General features: G+C 36.8%; 1 protein-coding gene across 1 annotated transcript in view; it reads right to left on the reverse strand.

The window, feature by feature from the left end:
• Positions 1 to 396: 396 nt before the first annotated feature.
• The window catches only part of SMC1B (structural maintenance of chromosomes 1B), a 34,497-nt gene continuing 14,365 nt past the window's right edge, over positions 397 to 20,528 (reverse strand). Inside the window, exons 11-25 of the mRNA XM_056341261.1 lie at positions 19,107 to 19,286; positions 17,945 to 18,091; positions 17,197 to 17,334; positions 16,591 to 16,707; positions 15,194 to 15,300; positions 13,382 to 13,523; positions 11,814 to 11,959; positions 10,448 to 10,601; positions 9,449 to 9,547; positions 8,406 to 8,562; positions 7,499 to 7,653; positions 4,886 to 5,037; positions 4,563 to 4,632; positions 770 to 880; positions 397 to 507 (exon numbers count right to left, since the gene is read on the reverse strand). Of these exons, the coding sequence (XP_056197236.1) occupies positions 397 to 507; positions 770 to 880; positions 4,563 to 4,632; positions 4,886 to 5,037; positions 7,499 to 7,653; positions 8,406 to 8,562; positions 9,449 to 9,547; positions 10,448 to 10,601; positions 11,814 to 11,959; positions 13,382 to 13,523; positions 15,194 to 15,300; positions 16,591 to 16,707; positions 17,197 to 17,334; positions 17,945 to 18,091; positions 19,107 to 19,286 (1,986 nt within the window). The remainder of the gene's footprint in view (positions 508 to 769; positions 881 to 4,562; positions 4,633 to 4,885; positions 5,038 to 7,498; positions 7,654 to 8,405; positions 8,563 to 9,448; positions 9,548 to 10,447; positions 10,602 to 11,813; positions 11,960 to 13,381; positions 13,524 to 15,193; positions 15,301 to 16,590; positions 16,708 to 17,196; positions 17,335 to 17,944; positions 18,092 to 19,106; positions 19,287 to 20,528) is intronic.

Below are 20,528 nucleotides of genomic sequence, written 5' to 3' on the forward strand. Positions count from 1 at the left end.
TAAAGGTCTTGACCAGTGATGGCATGCATCTAAACAGCGCACTGGAAATGCAGCAATACTTTTCATAAGAAAAGCAAGAGGCTTATTCTTTGTAATACTGTGCTGATGTGAATGAACCTGTAATCCTTCATCTTAAGGCAAACAAACCCCAAAACATTTGAAGAGAAAGCTTTGCAGGCTTTTACGTGCCTCAATGACAACCTCTGGCTATCCCTTGTTAACAGAACTGTATCAATGAATAACAGTTGCTTCCATCAGTATTTTAGAAACTGCTTCATTTGAAAGGTAAACATTTCAATATCAACCTCTAGTAGCCACATTCAAACGCAGATTTGTCACAGTAAGCTGTAAACATGGTTCTTGCTGTTGTCACCTGGCCCCGAAATCATCCACGCTTTATTCTGAAACAGAACTGCGACTGTGCTTCTCTGATCCATCCTGGTCATCAACGTCTGGGTACTCGGTAAGATCCAAAGTCAGCACTTGACTGAACATAACTTCATCATACTGAGAAGAAGGATCACACAATTTAAAACATTTCTGTTAACTGAAATAAGCATTTCATAAATGTTTATGAGATACAATAATGAGCCTAAGTTACAAAAATGACCTTTTCAGTGAGCCAGTATCTGCACTTACTTCTGAACACAAAGTTCAAATCCAGCAACACAATTATATACAATTCACTGCAGTAACACTTAAGGTGTAAATCAGTACTTCGGCAAAACCCAGTGTCTGTTATTTAATAAAATTTGGTAATAATTGTTACCTCTGGACATACTCCAATCAATGCATCTGCTTTGGAATAAAACTCTTCCTTTAGAGAAATAACTATCATTTGGAACTGCTGATGTGCCTGTTCTCTTATGAAACTTGATACCTTTGGAAAGAAGCCAAATATTTCAGTCAGTCAGTTCTGGCAGACTTAAACCATGCTATAGTTAGGGAATGATCAGGAAAGAACTAACTAGGGTAGCTGCAGAACCCAGTAATTCAGTTCTGAAATAAGCAGGATAAAGGAGAAATAAATGTTATTAAGACAGATACTTTATATGTTCTTAAGAAAACCCCTCAGATTTGCTGCTTTTTGAAAAGGTGTATGAAAATAAATCATTCACTCCAATTAATAAAGTTACAGAAAAGGGCCAGTGCCAATGAAAAATATTTTACTTAATATAACTACAAAGGAAGGTGGAAATTCCTGAACAAGGAAAATAAGTGTGAAAAGGTTGTTACTGGCTGTATACTACAATTATCAATTCTTATGCAGACAGCAGCATTTTTTCAATGATCTGTAAAATAAAGGTACAAATACAAATTGGCAACTAAATAAATCAGTGTTCCACAATATAAATCAACTGCTGAATAAAGGAAACCCAGCACCTTTTTAATTAGACTTTTGTCTGCACAGTTATATCCATGTGATAGGTAAGTTATTTTTTTTAGTGGAAGAACTGCCTTTAGTGAGTTACAGAATTCACGTTCATTTTACAGTGTAATTACAAGTAAATTATTTGAGATCTGCTTTAGTAAATACTTAAATGGAAAGAATGCAAAGATGACGACTTGGTTCTAAGCATAAAACCTGGACACCAGTGAGTACTAGCAACATAAAGTTTTCCATATATCATTTTTGCTCACTTGCAATATTTAATTCCTCTGTCTGAAGGTTTCGGTGCTTTCCAGCAACAACTGCATTTTACAGATACAGAAAGATACACGAAAGAGCCCAGAAGCAAGGAAACATTAGGTTAATTGTACTTGCAGATCACTGCAATTTTGCTTTTGGTCATTCTGCAACTGAAGACACTTTCCACACATGCTTAAATAATCTAACTTTCCTTGTAACTATACCGAGATAGATGTTGAAGCCAATGAAAGGAATTTTCTAGGAAACTACCATTTCGTCACCCTTTTCCTGCATTACATGGGCAGCTGCTCTCCAGGCACATTATACATTACAGCCTGTACCACAGGTTGCCTCCTTCATATTGCTAACATGAAAAGCAGCCCCTTTCTGTCATCCTGCCCCAACTCCTCCACACTGCATCTTGTCAGGGGAGCAGCAGGCAGGAAAAAGACTGCACAAGGGCAGTAAGCCAAACAGGACGTTCTGGACAGGGGCTCTGCAGCCAGTATCCTCCTGCCTTACTGGAGATGGGCACCTCCAGCCATGGAGGTTAAAAAACAGGTAGAATCCCAGTTCAAAGCAGGAAGCTCAGCATAACTTCCCAGTCAGGTTAGATGTGCCCCAAGGATTCAACTAAAGGATTAACGTAGACCGCACTAAGGACATTTCAGGGTTAGCCCCTAATGTGTAATCTAACCTAAGTTTAATAGCTCTCTGGCTATAAATTGGTATTTATGGATGGTATTTTTATAAATAGACTATAAGTTCTGGTCTAATATACTTAAGCTTTCTGCATTACTGTCCTTTACTTTCTTGACTATACATCTTCAAAACATATATTACTGTTGCTGATGAGTCAAATGAAATATGGTACCTTCGAACTGTAAAAATACTACCAATTGAAGGTTATAAGCCTGGGAACCATGTGGCAACAACTGTTAATGACAGCCTTTTGTGGGCTATGAACGTGATTTTTAACTGAAGAAAAGTAAACCAGATTTCAAATACGTTTGAATTTAGAAATCTAGTTGCATAAAGGAAAAATCAGCTATTCTTTGTAGCGTTTGGAAGAATGGTGCATTCTTGAAGTGGCCATCTCTTTCACCAGATATGTCAGAACAAGCCTATTCAGAAAGGCAAACTGCAGCCAAATGCCTCATTAGTGTGTCTCATTAGCTGTGTTAATGCATCATTTGTAGTCTCTATGGAAAGTTGGTAATATACTAGAAATCATGAACTTCATGGAATGTGTACGTAATCGGCAACTGCTGCATCCATAACTGCAACAGGAACTTATCTGGATGGCTAGTTTATCCATGTAACTGGCAACTTTTTTAGGCATGACCTGGGACCCCTGCCCAGCTCCAGACAGAACCATGGAGAATTCTACACTCGTATCCAAAAGACCACAGAAGTCTGCAGAGATAGGAAGTACTAATCATCTGATATAGTGCCGCTTTGATAAAAGGCAAAATGTGAAATTCAGCATGAAACAGTAATAGCAAACAAGACAGACAGTAAAGGAAAATGTGGAGGCAGCCTGCCTAACTAAGTCATCAGCCACGATACATTTGTCTCCAGATTTACCAGTGTTTTCTGGAAGTTAGTATTTAACCAGAATACATGATCTTCAGCTGTTATATGTCAACTCACAGTGGTCCCAAGTGAAAGATTAATAACTAGAAGTGTACCCTGCTAAAAAGCTTAGATCACAGAAGTGTTCTGTGATCTGATGCGTAATCTTGTTTCTGATCATGTCATCGAGAGCCAAACCCTAAAGCCTGCTTAGTTATTTCCATTACAGTCCCATTACATCTAATCTGGTGTTGCTGAAACACACTGGACTGAGTTAAAGCAAACTCAGGGCATCATCATCTGCTCAGAAGTACTGGATAATGAGCATCCCTCATGGACTTGTAGCCCAAGGAATGTTTAAGGAACTCGGGTTCAGGAAAACACTTCTCACAATGCTACACTGAGTCAGTAACCTCCGAGGCTGAATTCTATCTGGCAGGCACAAGTAGTGGAGCTTCCCCAGCTGTCTACTATAGAGGTATCCTCCAAGCAAACTCTGCTGTACTTGGCACATCACAGTTAACTCCTTTAGGAAAGGGGGGTGGGAGAGAAGTTTGGCGTTTATAAAACTGTTTTTGTTTGTTAGGCTCCACCAAGACTGACAATACTATTAATGCAATGAGAATTACAGCTTGATCTTTACATGGAAAGGAACGTTTCCACAGAAGAAAACCCAGGCACCTGCAGAGATCCTTTTGATTCTTCTCCTACATACAATCTCCTTGTATCCTCCCAGAGGCTCAAGTCTACAGCTGGCAATCTTTACTGTTTATATTCTATCATAAGTTTTTGTTACAGTGAATGATTGTTACCAAAACAGGAAAGAGAAACTGAGAGAACAGGAAGTTACTTTAATAAAGAATTCATGTGACTAGAATGACAGGAGTGATAGCCCTTAATTGGTATTAACTTAAAAATATTTAGTAGGCAAGCTAAAAATAAATACTCCAGTGATAGAATGACTCTACTTCGACATGACACTCCTTTCTACTTAGAAGTAAGGGAACTCAAAAGGCCTTAAACAGTCCAACCAAACCAGCAACTCACAAGTGACCTTCGTGTCAGACTGTACCATGTGGTCATGCAGCATGCTTTCACACTCCTGACCTATTTTTCTCAGCTTCACAGTTTGGGGACTGATTAAAACCCAGTTAGATTTCTATCAATTTAAACCTAGCCCCAGTCTAAGATCTCATACAACCATTATTTCAGCCCTAAACCAAATATATATTTTAGAACAGGTTAAGATAGTGTAATCAATCTCTTTAGCCAAACAGCCTGTAATGAAGAGTAGTGGTCCTTCTACAAAAGATATTATATTCTTGATAAAAGGATAAGGTGAAAGGGACCAACTTACTTTATCAATGTTTGCGTTATCCAGGGCAGCATCTATCTCATCTAAAACAAAAAAAGGTGCTGGCCGAAAACTGTAGAAGACAAAACAGTGTTTCGCATTTAGATGCAAAAATGTTAATAAACATTCTGATTACTTTAGAGATTCACTTACTCCATCATAAAATTTTGATAAATAGTAATGACAGGTAAAGAATAAGGACTCCAGTAATGCTCGAATAGAGTATTACAAATGTGTTTAAAATATTTTTTTTAAGTTTATCACTATCAATCTTCCTGCCGCTTACTCGGCCACATACTTGGGTAATACCATAATATTTCTTTTACCTGTGTATAGCAAACACAAGAGCCAGAGCTGCCACAGATTTTTCACCTCCTGACAAACTGTCCATTGGCATAAAGCGTTTTCCTGGGACCACACAGTTAAAGCCAATGCCTTCCAGATAAGGCTCCTCAGGATTTTCAGGACTAAGGAATGCCTGGAAATGCATAAATTTCATTATTAATAGTGACATTTATAAAATTATTAAGATGGACAGGCTTAAATAGTGACTGAGCTAGTGTTGAAGCTGGTAAGGTGGCTTCACTTGTAGGAAACACCTGTTCATCTATACCAAAGAGTAGCACTATAAAATTTCCCAGTGAATACGCCTTAATGAATCATGAGCCAGGAGGCTAGTTAACAAAACCATTTGGGAAATGGCTCTACATATTTGTTATTTACAAACTTTCAATTACTGAATAAACTTGATTTTATCACCTTTTATGTAAGTGCTCTATTTTTTATTATTAGAGTTTTAGACTTCAAAAGCAGTTTTCTTTTTTGTTCAGAAGTAAATATACTTCAAAATTACACTTTTTTGTGAAAGGTTAGTTTTACAAAACCTAGCTTTGGGCTGGATAAAGATTTTAATATAGGTAGCCTTTCTCTATATTTTATATCCTGCTTCCCAGGTCCAAAATGTAAAAAGTGTATTTTAAAGGCATGTCCATTTTACCAAATCATTAAAAAGCATGATTGATAAGCTAATTGGTACATGGTTTATTTTTCTCCATTGAAGAGACAATAAAACAATGCAGTCTCTTCCCCTCTACCCAAGCGGATACAGACAAAAACTTCCTTAGTTGACACTCATTTCAAATGACTCCTCTCAGATCACAGACACAGTGGAAGAAAAAGAAAATGAAACATAACTTTTAATTTGATTTAAAATAATTTCTGTGGTACATAGTCCTGGAAGTAATAGCACCTGCAGCATCTTTGTTTTGTGGGAAGGATGCATATTTTCTTCCTTTTCTCTGCCGAGAATGCCTGTCATTGTTACTACAATGTTCTTCAGGCTGTAACCATGTGAGAGTTGCATTGTGAGATACTTGACTTCTATGCCACTGCATGTATCTATGCAAAAGGAATATGTATGGACACTGTGGCTTGCTAGGGTACATCAATTCCTTGCATATCAAGATATGAAAGGAATGACATTCCTTTCTCCACAGAAGAGGAATGAAAGAGAACTGGTGGTGAATAATGAATCTGTGTCTGTGCAATTTCTTAAGCAGTAGTTTCTTTTAAAGTACTGTAATACACAATGTGCTGATGAAATAACTTTTAGTGAGCCATACATTCAGTGCACAAATGTTCTGAGTCTACGTCTGGAAGTTAAACTAACTCGATCTACCAAAGCTTCTCTTTCCTTGACTAGATAGTAAAGTATTATTAATATATTAAGAAAAATTAAGATTTTTTCATGTTACAAATTGTTAAGGTTGCTTAAAAGCCAGCTGTCCAAGCTGCACCTTAGGCCACTTCCTCTGATGGCAAACCTCAGAGCTAACCCTTTCCCTTAGCTGACCAGAACAATCACCACACAGAGCAAGCACTTCCCTTCAGTGCAATTGGACCAGCTTCCTTTAGCTGCTATGTTAGTAACTAGCAGGCAGTTTTAGCTTCTCAGCTAATCACAGGATAATCTCTTGACCACAGGTTACAAATCAAGGCAGAGCATCACAGGCCACAGAAAGACAGCACCCAACTAACTACTTCCAGCAATGACCCTGGAAAATACTGGTTGCTACAGAGGGATTCAAATTCAAGACCTTCCTGATATTTAGCCTAGGGAAGAAGGTATATGCCCAGTAATCATGAAGAAATGCGTTATTATTTATATTTGTAAAATTATTTCTACTTTATTATTTGAAGATATTTTTTGATTTTTTTTAAGTATTTACTGAGTATCTGACTCAGGGAAAACACAAACTCTGAAGTTTAAGACAGACAAGAGTTCAAGCCTGAGCCTTTTAAACATTCAACCATCTACAGAATTTGATGTAACCAAAGCATTTGGAAGTTTCCTCTTTACTTTTGGCGTTAATACTGGAACACTAGCGAAGATTAAGACAATTGTGAGAGTTTTTCTACAGGTTTCTTAAAAGTTGCAAACATATTGAGTCTGTCCTATTAAAGTGTTTATTTAAGTGGGGTATAAGAAGCTTCAAAACCTCATATAAACACTAGCATTGAAATAGTGATTTATGATTTTTAGTTTTATTTATACTAATGATTAAGTGTTTTTAACTACTTATTATTGGTATCACCAGGTCTGTAAACCAATGTTATTTTTAAATTGAAGTACCTGAATGTATTTCACATTTGTGTCATGATAATTTCAGGTCTGCTAAACACAAACTAAGTAGTTCCCAATTTTGTTAACACTGTAGACCACATTTCTCTGTCTAATGTCAAGCGTGCTTTGGCACATTATATACCTATTATATACCTATTCCTCCTAACCCTAACATTCCAAAGTCTTCATTATTGTGTGATTTTCTTCTTCAGGACTGAAGCTGTCTTTGGAAACACACAAGTATTAGTAAGTTCTCTTATTCTAGATAAAGCATCCAGTAGACCTTTTAAGTTGAGCACCTAAGAACATGACGCACCTGGGCACTACTGTTTCTGCAAAGTTTCTTGTAGATCTGATCAATAGCTAAGGAGGCATGCTCAAAGCACTGGTTGAAAAGCTCGTATCTTTTTTTCTTCACCAGTTCAAATTCTTGCTTGTATATTCTGGCCTCCTTTTTGCTGGTCTCAAAAGCTATTAAAAAAATTACTTAAAATTACCCCTTCATAAGCCTCTAAGCAAATACACAGAAAAAAATATATATTGTGTACCATAACAAACAAAGGAAAATATTTATTGCATGAAAAGGTTCTAATGCACATACAAGGAGCATACCAGTATTATGAATTTCCTTCCAGATTTCAAATGGAGGCCCCAAAACCTGAAAAACTAGGATGTATTCAGATTTGCCCTATGCCACGTTCATCTGGAGCAATGAACAAAATACCTCTCCTAATTCCTTCTGTAAGCTGGACAGCCTTAAGCAGCACCAGTTTTTATATGTTACAGCTTCAGAACTCCTTGGTTTGCTTAATACACTGTTGGTGTCTGCAATGCTCTTTGAGGACACCAATAATTTTGCAGTAATGCTCGTGACTGAGTTCTGGACAACATATGTATGTTATTTCAATTATTTAAGAAAAAAATATTTTATGATTATAGTCAGTAATTTTTAGAAAGTAAAAATACTTTATAATGTCATTTGGCCACGAAGTATCCTTCCAATCATTCAAACTGTATTTCAATACCCTACAGCAAAGTATATGTTAATAGAAGTGCTTACATATAATTAAGACGACAACGGAAGATAAATACGCGAGTACAAAAAATGCCTTAATATCTGAAAGCAGCAAAGCCAGCAGGACCAACCCCAGAAAGAGGAATTGCAATTAAGGTGAAAAGTGTCAAAGTCACAGAAGAGATTAATATGAAAACCTCAGTGTTACCATCTACTGATTCTTGGAACTTTTCCCGAGCCATCTGCAATTTCTCTACTGCTCTCAGGTTTGGAGCAGCTGTCTTCATTAAAGTATTCTCTTTAGATTTTATTTCCTGCTGCATCTGGATCAGATGATCCTCTATATCTTTATCAGAATCTAGGTCCTAAAGAAAAAAAATAAAATTACTAAAGCAATAAAACTTGCTTTTAGGCCAGGACATTTCAACATGTATGACAGACTCTTATGGTTTCTGGAAGAAGTACCCCACTCATCTAATAGCTTTAACTGGAGACACAGCAAAACACAAAACCCCACCCAGTCTTAGCTCTCAGAATAAATTTACTAGGTCCTAAGATATTCTTCCACAAGACCCCTAGAAAACAAACAAATTGCCTTCAGTCTAGAAGTCTGGGTTAAAATGCAACACAGGAGGGGGACTGGCTGGCTTCACTACTTGATTTGTAAGGAAAACCTTTGAAGACAGGTTCTTGATGAATTCTTCAAGACATGTTATGACTGATTCGTACCTTGCTTTGCACCTAGCCTCTGACATTTAATTATTTTCCTTATGATTAAAAAGGAAAAAAATTACTACAAAAAAGTACTAAGAAAACATGACCTAACAGACTGTTACAGAGGGAAGTACGGTAAGTCTCAGTTTCTGAAATACTACAGAAAGCGGTACAGTCTCCCTGGTAGCCAGTAACTGGTTTCAAGAGTTTTGAGTCATAACATATAGTGTTGGAACTTAAAGGCAGAAGATAAAGGACGAAGGAAAAGTCAGAGCTGTATTTACTATTTCATCATTCTATTTTTACGGTTTAGGCAAGCTTTAAATTGAACTTAAGTTATATGGGAAATTGACCTATCCAGAACCCGTTAGTGCTATATATGATTGCAAAACCAAACCACATTACACACTTAACAGTATTTTTAATAAGTTTCATTTCAAGACGAGGGTGAAGAATAAATATTTTCAACAAATAAGATTTTAAATAAAAATAAAAAACTCATTCTCTAATAATTTCAAACAAACAAACAAAAAATACCTTCAGGTCTTCTGCTAGGCTGCTGTAGTCTATCTGAATTGCCTCTTCCCTTTCAAAGATACCTGATGTAGTCCGAGTGTCTTCCGTTTCAGTTCCTAGCTATAAATATGAAGGATATTCCGGTTCAGAAATGACAGTAAACTTAAAACTGTTAAAACAATACAGCAAGAGGATATAAAATGAGGAGACAGTGGTAACACGGCATGAAGTGAAGTAAACTTATTCCATAGCTCCTCCCCTAACCAAAATGGAGTTAACATTTAGTGAAGTTCTATTTAAAGTCTAATTAAAAAATGCACTGCTTAAATGAAGATGAAAACATCTGTTAATTTCAGTTTGAAGCAAAGAGGAAAACAGCAGTAGTTTATTTGTAATATATTTAGAACAATGTGCATACTGTATATATACAGATTGGAAAGATTTACATTACAAGTCCTTCAAAACCATAGCTCTTTTCTTTTGTAGCAGTGGAGAAAGTTAATTTCTCCTCACAAAAGATATGCTGCAGAAAGAGGGATGACAGAAAACTAATGAGGGTCAACCCTCTGACAGCAGGTGTATATCTATTTTAGCCTCTTCATGGTTTTAGATTTTAGACAGAATTTGTATTATCAATGATTAACCAAATATTATCTCAATCCATATACACACCATATTTATTTACATTTCTGCACTGGCCCCTGTGTGTCCTCTGACATATCTGTATGTAGAATATTCCTTCATACCAGTTTTCTTATACCACAAGAATTTTACATTATTTCACTGGAATACATTTCAATCACAAGGAAAAATACTTGCAAACAATATTTGTCTATGAAAGTAAACAAAAAATCCTTCTCTTAAATGGACGAGGCCCAATCACATTAAAATGTTTTATTTATTTTAACATTACTAGGCAAGACAAACAGTCCTGTAAGGAAAACCAAGTATTTTTAAATTCAAGAATTTCTGAACAATTGCTCCTCCGTGATATCCATCTTCTATAAACATTTAAAGTACCTCTACTTCACTGATGTCATCCAGTGATCCAGACAGGAGCTTTATTTTCAAGTCCTGCACCTTGCATTCAAGAAGCATATTATGTTGTCTTAATCTTTTCTCTTCCAGGGAGGTTTCTATAGCTGTAGCTTCCTTTTGTAATTTTGTAGTTTCCCTACATACACAAAAGGCACAAAAAAACCTGAAGAGCAGAAGCATCACTGCCAGTAACATCCACAGTCATACAGCATGAAAAAGTTACCAAGAACAAAGAGGGTTTTTTCCTCTACAATCCCCATCAAACATAAAGGAAGGTGGTACTTAACTTCTTCCACCCCTTAATTCTCCCAAATTACTCAAGAGGGAGCCGAGAACCACACACCATTTTAATACAGAATAGCAGAGAGCGAGCTTGCGTGCTTAACTCTTAATTCTATCGCAAGGTAAATGCTAGCAGTGCAGATATAGTTTCAGAATGTTGCCAAGTTCACACTACAGTATGTACATCCACCTTTCCTAACTGCTACTACATTCTGTTCAGCTCTGCTGAACATGTATGGAGATTTGATCCTTTTAAAGTTTAACCAAGTATCTTTTACCGTTAATCTTCTTGAAATACGCCTTCATTCTTTGCAACTAATTCCTTTGATAGCATCAAGTTGCTAAATAAGGCAGACACATAACAGTCTTATACTGTTAAAATTCCACATTATAAAATGTGTTTATATAAATTAGTTATATATATAAACTAATTTATATAAAATTCCACAACTTCCCCTAGCCATACTGTGCCAACATGTCGCGTTTTTTAAACATAAAGAAGATGCCTGATTAAGAGACACTAAACATATCAATAACAAGCAAGCATAAGAAAACTGAAGCATAAACTGTCTCCAAAGAGAACAGGAAGGACAAAGTAGTGTCCTAATATTAATTTAAGATATTCACCACTCAAAAGGCCTGGAAGAAAGGAGAACATTGAAATCAGAAAAAAAGAATAAGAATTCTTATTATTGGAATCAACTGTGCAACTCAAAAACATGAAACTACCAGCAAACTTAATAGGCCCCCCCATCAAGTTGCAAGCCAATACATACTTATCAGATATCACAAGATGACCCAAAACTAGGTAGATAAACCATACAGAATAACACCATCTTATTATGAGATGGCTCTCATGAAATAATCTTGTTCACGCTACTTTTGGGAACCACTTACTGCATTAGAAATACTTTTTGACTAATGCATACGGTAAGTGCAAATTACCATTTCTCTAATTAATCTTTCACAGGAAAGCAAAACAAGAGAAATTCAAACATCTGATCACTAAACTACTTCTAAATATTATCACGTTAATTGTCTTCCCAGCAGTACAATTAGTAATTACCTATTAAGAGTTAACAATGTCTTTCTAAAGTCTTCAACTTCATTTTGGGTTTTTATAACCTTAGATTTATGAGCACTTAATCTATCCTTAAGATGTTGCTGCTCCTCCACAATTTCATTCACTTTTTCTAGCAGCTTTTCTTCATCCTGCATAGAAATATTTACATTTGTAACCTTTCATGGTAAACCTTGATATAGAGCCTTTATTATAGAAAGAGTTAAAGTTTAAACCTGCTTTAATACATCCAAATGTGTTACAGCACAAAATCTGAAAGGCACTGGGAAAACAACCCGTCTTACACATAGGAAGATCCAGACATTTCGTACACATATGTACAGCCAGCTCTGGATTTGTGACTGTACCGGACTAAACTATAAAGCCACCAAACAAGGCAGGGATCCTAGGACACCTAAGATCTGTAGGCTACTCCCTATTCCTCAGTTGTTCCCCTAGCCCTCCAAGAAGGATCCCATCTGCTGTACATCTACAACATATTTAGCAACACCTCAGGTAACTTGAAATCCTTTTGAAAGTAATGTTCATTAAAGGTAAATCCTGAGGTACTCTGCAGAGAGTAAAGAATCTGTGGAGATACTCTTGAGGAGTCTTCCCTTACAGAACCCATACCACTGCTAAATCACTAGATATCAGGTGCCAGAATATAGTAAACCTAACACTACATGCATGAAGACATGGTCCTTAAGAGCCTAGTATTATGGCAACCCAATTAAGGCCTACTGTTGTTGCAGTATCCAAATAATCTTCAGAATTTAAAACAATCAATCCTTCTCCAGGACAAAAATATCTGATTTTGCTCGAAGTTGTATTTCAGAAGAATTATCCATACAGGCATGAAGTCAGACATGCATGAAACCATGTCTGACTAAACATCTATTGTTTTTTCCTCAGTATCAGGAATGTATGTTTTCTAATGTTAAAACACAGAGTTCAAATGATGCAAATGTTTTTTTCTGCCTACTCCAGGGCAGTTCTACATTTCACTTTTGTTTTTTATTTAAAGCACTATTATACATCTTCTCTCCTTCACTTTCCACCATAAGCATAGTTTATTTAACAAGCAACATTAACGTAATAAAAAAGCTAGTTATGAATAGATAACACTATGAAGGAAGAACCCATTCATATTATTTCAACTAAAAATCTGAATTAGTTTTCATAGAATTATTTAAAGTCTATTAGTAGCTGTGAAGCACCTTAAAGATGCAAAGTACCAGGAGTTGTATGCTATTACTCATAAAACTTTCTAATGAATCTCAACCACATGCTACTAGTTTTATCTGTAGTCATATGCTGCCTTGTCATAAGCTGAACACAACACCGTACATACAGTAATCCCAATTTAAATTTTTAGTAAGCATCCTAATATGATAGGTTATTCCAAAGTTAGTGTGAAAATATGCAACTCCATTTTTCTAACATTTACAAAGTCAGCACTGAATTAAGCCCTAGAAGAATTACTCAACAGCATCAACTAAGTTTATTCAAAATTTTAATTCAGTGCATTCTTCCCTCTCAGTCCCATATATATATGTATATATCACAGTTACCTTCTGTAGCCCAATAATTGCAGCTTCATCTTTATGAATGCTCTCTCTCAACTTGTTGACTACGTTTGTTAATTTTTGTAGATGTTCACGATTATATTCCAGCTGAAAGTTTAGTCGTGTCTTCTGATTTTCAAACTCCAGTCTAGTCGAAGTACAGTATTTCAAACCAACACTTACAAAGCAGACTAGTAACTGTGAAGCTATTACAATATGTATCTAAATAGTCAAAGTGAAAACATAAAAATGCTATATTCTATGTGAACACAAAAATTCACAAACGTTTGGATCATTGATTCCACTACACCACATCCTGTGGATATACCAGAGGTTACAAAAACACAGTGATAATAGTTAAATAAATACAATATAAAGACACATCATGGGCACTCTCAATATGGCAAGTGATATTAAAAATGCAAGTATCTCAGTATGAATGATATACCTGTAAATGATGTGGATATGAGCTGGGGAAAAGCTGCACTGATGCCATAGATTCATTCAGTGCCTGCGCCCCCCTGCTCAGCCTCCGCAAACCTCCTAGTCGGTTGCCATGTATGTTTATCTGAGTATTATAAAAAACCCATCTTAGTTGGGAGAGGGCAATTAAGAAGCATGAGACCAGAGCTTTTTAAGCCATAATCAGGCTTACTTATCATCTCTCAACTGAGACCCGTATTTGTTTGCAGGGGTACAATGCCAGAAACTTCTTCATATGCTGCTGTGACCAAGGACTGAAGTAAAACTAAACGGCTGTTTAAAGAAAGGTACCCTCTCAGCTGTTACTGTCTGCCTCTGAACTTTGAGCTTCCCAAAATGACTTACTAACACTGCACCTGTTCTGGCAAAAGCACTGGCATAACACCAGCTCCAGACTCTTAGACCTGGGCAAGAAGGCACCACAGCATAGGCTTACAGGATGGCAAGTTAGAGCACAAGCAAGGCCAAGGCCATATGTGCAGTGTAGCATAAGGTCATGCAAAAAACTCCTCTTTTTGTTGTTCTGACTTTACACTTCACCAAACTTCAGTTCTCACAAACATAAATAAATGATTGAATCACTTCAGCCAGCAGGTGCTTTAACTGCAACTGAACACACCGTACTACTACCTCATTGCAGCCCTAGCCAAACACATACATTTGGACTAGTTTCTGAAAACCAGAGTGTCTTAGCAGCTGAAGAGATGACTGAAAAGAAAACTGAGCTCAGTGCTAGCTATTACACTAGTTCATGTAGAAAAGGTGTATTTTCTATAAAGTCAGGAAATGCACAAACTATCATCTGCCTGAAAATTCCTGTAGTACAAGGAGATAGTTCATTTTAACATCCTTGTTAAGACATGCATTTGCGGTCCTGTGACATGTGCCTGTTTGAAGGGAATACCAGCTAACGTTGCCTGTTGAGAAAATTAAGACCCTGTTTTCCTTAACAGCATGTCCCTATACCAAATCACCGCATCTTACACCCAGTTCTCTTTCAAGATTTTTGATACACGAGTTACTCATCCATCCTCAGTCTGCGAGCCATTTTTCAACATGGAGTTTAGAAAACTATTCTTTGCTTGATTCTTTTACAACAATGCTACTAAACCAGTAAATTTTATCTTTCAAGTTTGTTGCAAAATGTCACTGACTACAATTGTGTAATAAACTCAAACCATAGCAGTGCAACTGCTAAATATTACCACTGAAAGGATTATAACCTTCTACAGTCTTATAGGGTTTTTGTGGTATTTCCTATGATGGGGTTACTTGTTTACCAGCATGCCAAATCTAATACAAACCACTACTTTACATTTCAGTTACAAGTATCACCTTTCCTTATCGATCTTCTCTTGTTGTCTCACATGTTCTTGTTCATATACACGAATGTTTTCTATACCGATTTCTTCACAGAATTCCCGGAAAACAGCATCTTCAGCCTTTGAAAAAAGAGAAGCGGAGCAAATAATGTTTATGCTATTTTGCAACTCATAGAAGTAAAACATTTAGACAATCATTTCATGCTACAGGCTGGATTTTCATGGTACTTTAAGAAACAGGAAACTGAACTACTGAGAAATAATCTATATACTTTAATTTTCAAATAACACTTTCAGTACACTGCCAGATACAAGGCATATGATCTGCAAAAGTTAACTCTGATCTAAATGCTTCTTGTCTGTTGTTCCCAGTCAACTGAAGAAGAGAAAGCTGAACGGGATACATGACGCTAATTGGATACATCAGGCTTCTTTGTGTAGTTCCATTCTTCATTTTAATCCTTTCAAGCAATCCATAAATATTAAGTACTATGTTCCATTTATAGCAAAGTCACAAGAAAAAAATACACTACAGAATCTCTCATTTCCTATTTTATATATATGTTAGTATACACTAACAGAAGTTTCAGCCAAAACCAGTCCTAAGAGTTTAATGACAAATTTAAGCAGGCAAATTGTAGGCATAGTGTATATGGCAAGACTAAACAATGAAACAGCAACAGCCTACAGCATTTAAAAGGAAATCCAATGGACTGAACAAAATTTTAAGAGAACTTTACTCAAAACTCAGTGGTTTTTATATTGTTTTGGTACAGAGGCTTGTTTAACCAGGTTTCAAATACTACATGAAATCAAGTTATACTATTCAACTAACACTATTCTTTGGAAACCGATGACCAGCCTCCATTTGGGTTTTGTATTTTTGTCAGGGGTTTTTTTTTTTTTTTTTTGGTTTGGGGTTTTTTTTTTTTTTCACAGAACAAGTAAAAGAAAAGTTCCTTGGATCTGGAATTCTTATAGCATAAGCATCAATGACTTTCTTAGTGTTTGCAGATGACAGACATCTGCACTCTCTCACGCCTGCACCACAAGCAAGACAGAGGACATCAATTTTGGCTTCTTTTTATGTGCAGAATTCCAGTCAGAGATTAATCCAAGATAGACTGATAAGAATGGGTCAAAGGCCAGGAACAAAATTATACATGTACTATACACCTCAAGTAACTACAAATAGTTGTGAGGAAACTCTCTAAGAGTCTATATTCACACAAGCATCTAGGTGCAGGGCTGCAAATTTTCCAGATAAAACTACAGCACCACTTTTCCATAGTCTGTATCAGATTTGTTTGGCAAGAGTAGAAACAAAGGCAGTTTCCAGAGAGAAGTAGAGATGAGAAGTTTCTGTAGTGGAACAGCATAAGCTGTCATGACTATGACAGAAGGCATTACCTCATTAATTTTTTTCTGAAATTCTTCTATTTTTTCTTTTCTTTGTGCTATTACTTCATTCAGCATATCATGCTGAGACTCAATATTTACCAGTTCACTTTCCAATTTTGATTTTTCCTAGATAGAAATGACAAAGATGGTATTTTTTCATAATAGGATGGTCAACTTTCTAGAAATTCAGACAGTTCTGTTCAAGATAGTACATAATGTTTTTAATTGGAAAAATACAGTTTATCTTCTCAAGTGCCACTTACCCACTATTATTGGCGATTTGCATGCAATGATTACCATTTTAATAGGCAGAAAAGCAAATTACTTAAGTATTGTTTAAAGTGCATTCTGACTTACAGACTTCTGAAGGTTACTAAATGATAACCCAAGCTTACCAGAAATACAAATTTAAGGTTTTTCTATTTTAGATTTTATGTAGATTACTTTGTAGTCTTGTTTTTTATATTTTATTAATTTCTCAGTAATAACTGCTGCATGTAAAACACAATTAAAAAAACTACATAAGGAAGCAGTATTTACTTCATCAGTAATTACAGCTTAGGTAAAAAGATTACAATTATTAAACATGAAAGCTATAAAGGTTTAGTACTATACCATGTAGAGTTTAGCAAGATGTTTCTTCTTAATAAGCTCTAGTTCACTCTGTGAATATTTAAGTCGTGTCTGAGTTCCATGGCACTGAGCATGCAACTGCTTCAAGTCAGTCTCCTTACGTTTGATCTTCATTAAGTCCTAGCAAAACATTACAATGGGAGAAAAAGCATTTTGAACAAAAAGTGACTTATTTGGAAATTACTCATTTTTCAGATTGACACACTACATAAAGCTAGCCTCACTGATGTAGGCTGCATTCAAGGTAAATGCTGATAGCACCAGTCATATTCAACAGTAATTTTGTAACATGTATTTCTTAAAACAAAGCATATGCTTGTAAATTCCTAATCTCCTACTCTATCCCTCTTCTAAAGTAACTAGAGGTATGACAAATTTAACACAGATTTTGGTCTGTGCAAATATTTTCACGTTGACAGAATGTATAATCCTTTTCACTAAAAGCCTTCAGGTACTTTGAACAGCTCTTTTTCCTTGAAGGAATTTTTATCCATAGTGTTATCCTGGTTCACTACCTCTGTAATATGTGAGCCAACCTGCCAGCCAGCTATGGAAAAAGACCCACAGTTGATTATTATTAAATAGAAGGCAAAACCCAGCTATTATATCCTGTCTGCATCTTCTAGCTTTAAAAATCACCCTTTTAGAAAATCACCTTCCCATAGCCAAATTAGACACAACTTTTATCCCTTTATGTCTTCTGCAGTTAAGTGCTTTAAAACAAACCTACCTTTAACTCATTAATCAAGCTATCTCTTTGTTCTTTCATTTTATTTATTTCTTTATCGTCCCAACATCTAGCCTTAGCTCTTAAATCACTTGATCCTCCAGAAATCACTCCAGATTTCAAAAATAAAGTTCCATCAAGAGCCACTGTCTGAAAGACAAAAAAAAATAATTAACCCCCAAAAAATCTGAAGACAAAAGCAGCCAAAATATCCCATGAGCTAGTGCACCAAGATACGGCAGCTAAACAAGCAACAAGCACATTTTAGTTGAACTCCAATTTTTCTCCTGTTCCAAACCTGCTAATATGAGCTACATGAAGCCACAAAACCCCTGTTGTTTCTTGGCACTAGTCACATTTTGGTATTACAACTGATCAGAAAAAGCAGATGAATTGTCCAATTTCCCTGTATGTCGGAAATAACATGAGACATTTGTGGACACACTGGCAACTCAGAAGGTTATGTCTGGCTCAGTAGAGCAAATGAAGCTATGCAATAATGAAATAAAACAGCTTGTTTGTAAACAAAGTGTAAATTTTAATAAAGAACACAAGTGGTTTTGTGACGATTCCATGTAAATGTGGTTTCATGCTCACCTTCAACTTTTTTTGCTTTTTTAATTAAAGCTGTTTTAATCAAGATTTTAAAAGGTGTACTAAGCGCACAAAAGGGCGCCACGGACTGTCTACAGCAAGAGATATGGAACAGAAGAACAAACTGCAGGAAAAGACAGAGAGGCTTCCAGTCCTCAACACAGCTGACATCTACAACTAAGAGATGGTCAGATATTTTGAAGAATTTTTGAAAGCATTTCTTCGTAGAAAAGCTAGCAAAATTAAGTCTGTACTTTTTAAATCTGACAGTTTTACGAACAGGATTATCCTTCCTCCTCTTCATTACAAGGTCCATACCAAGAAACATTTGGACACTATCTTCTGATTTGCCTCCTTTTCCCAGGAGATCACTTAACATACTACCGTACAGAGGAAAACATAACCATGGGAAATATCTGGGGGTTTATTTATGTGAGAACAGACTAGACAGTGTAACAGCATTCTGTGTTTATCTGCAATGCTTCATGGGATGTTAACAGAAGAATTATTTAAACCGCATCAAATACGTAACTGCAATGAAAAACATATTCAACAAAATTAATCCTCTTACTTTCAACCTTTCTGGTCCATCAAATGCTATTTGTTTTGCTTCTTTAATTGTTTCGCAGACCAAGCCATTCCCACTCACAAATTGAATCACTTTTTTCAGTGGAGGAAATGGAGTTTGTACAACATCCACCATCATTTTAGCTCCTTTTATCTCTCGTAACTTTTCATTGATTGGTTTAACCTGTAAAGCAAGTAAGGCAGCGTTTAGAATCAGTTTTGTAATAGCAAAGCATGTCCAAGTCTAAGTGGTCTGGGGACAGGACCTAACTGGGGTCTTGGTCACTGCAAGACTAGAAACAGATCTGGTTTTCATGTTCCACATATACTACAGTCCTTAAATCTGTAAAATCTAAATTCCACTGTGCATGAAATGCAAGTACACTAATGCATGTAGCATGGGGAATAAACAAGATGAGTTAAACATCTGTGTGCAGCTGCAGGGCTACAATCTTCTCAGGATCAGGGAGACATGGCAGGATGGCTCCCACAACTGGAGCGTTGCAATGGAGAGATACCGGTTCTTTAGGAAGGACAGGCTGGGAAGACAAGGATGTGGAGATGCCCTATATGTGAGGAACAGCTGGAATGCAGAGCTCTGCCTGGGGAAGGATGATGAGCCAACTGAGAGGTCATGGGTAAGGACTGAAGAGAGAACTGGTAAAGGTAACATTGTAGTGGGTATCTTGCTGACCAGGAAGAACAAATAGATGAGGCCTGTCACACTCACATGCCCTGTCCTCATGGGGTGCATGAACCACCCTGATAACGGCTACAGGGACAACACGGCAGGGCATAAGCAATTCAGGCAGTTCCTTAAGGCACTGATGGCAACTTCCTCACCCAAGTGACAGAGCAGCCCAGGGGAAGAGGTGCTCTGCTAGACCTCATACTCACTAACAAGGAAGGTCAAAAGCAGCCCAGACTGCAGTAAGCATGAGCTAGGAGAGTTCAGGATCCTGAGGGAATGGAGCAGGGCAAAAGGCAAGCTCACAACCCTGGACTTCAGGGAAACAGACTTTGGCCTCTTCAAACATGTGTTCATTACAGTCCCATGGGATAAGGCCCCAGAGTGAAGAGGGGCCCAAGAATGCTGGTTAATATTCAAGGATCACCTCCTCCAGCCTTAAGGGCAAACGTCCCAATGAGAAGGCCTCCTGGCATTTTTGCCTGGCTTCCTGCATGGATACAGAAGGAGCTCCTGGCAAAACTCCCAACACAAAAAGGAAGCACGCAGAAGGTAGAGGCACAGACAGGTAACCTGAGAGAAATATAGAGGCACTGTTCAAGCATGCAGATATAGCATTAGGAAAGCCAAAGCCCAAGGAATTGAACCTGACCAGGGATGGCAAAGAAATGGCTTCTGTAAGTAAAGGTGACAAAAGGAAGACCAGGGAAAACGTGAGACTGCTGCTGAATGAGGCAG

The sequence above is a fragment of the Falco biarmicus genome, chromosome 5, assembly GCF_023638135.1.
Source record: "Falco biarmicus isolate bFalBia1 chromosome 5, bFalBia1.pri, whole genome shotgun sequence".
Taxonomy (NCBI): Eukaryota; Metazoa; Chordata; class Aves; order Falconiformes; family Falconidae; genus Falco; species Falco biarmicus.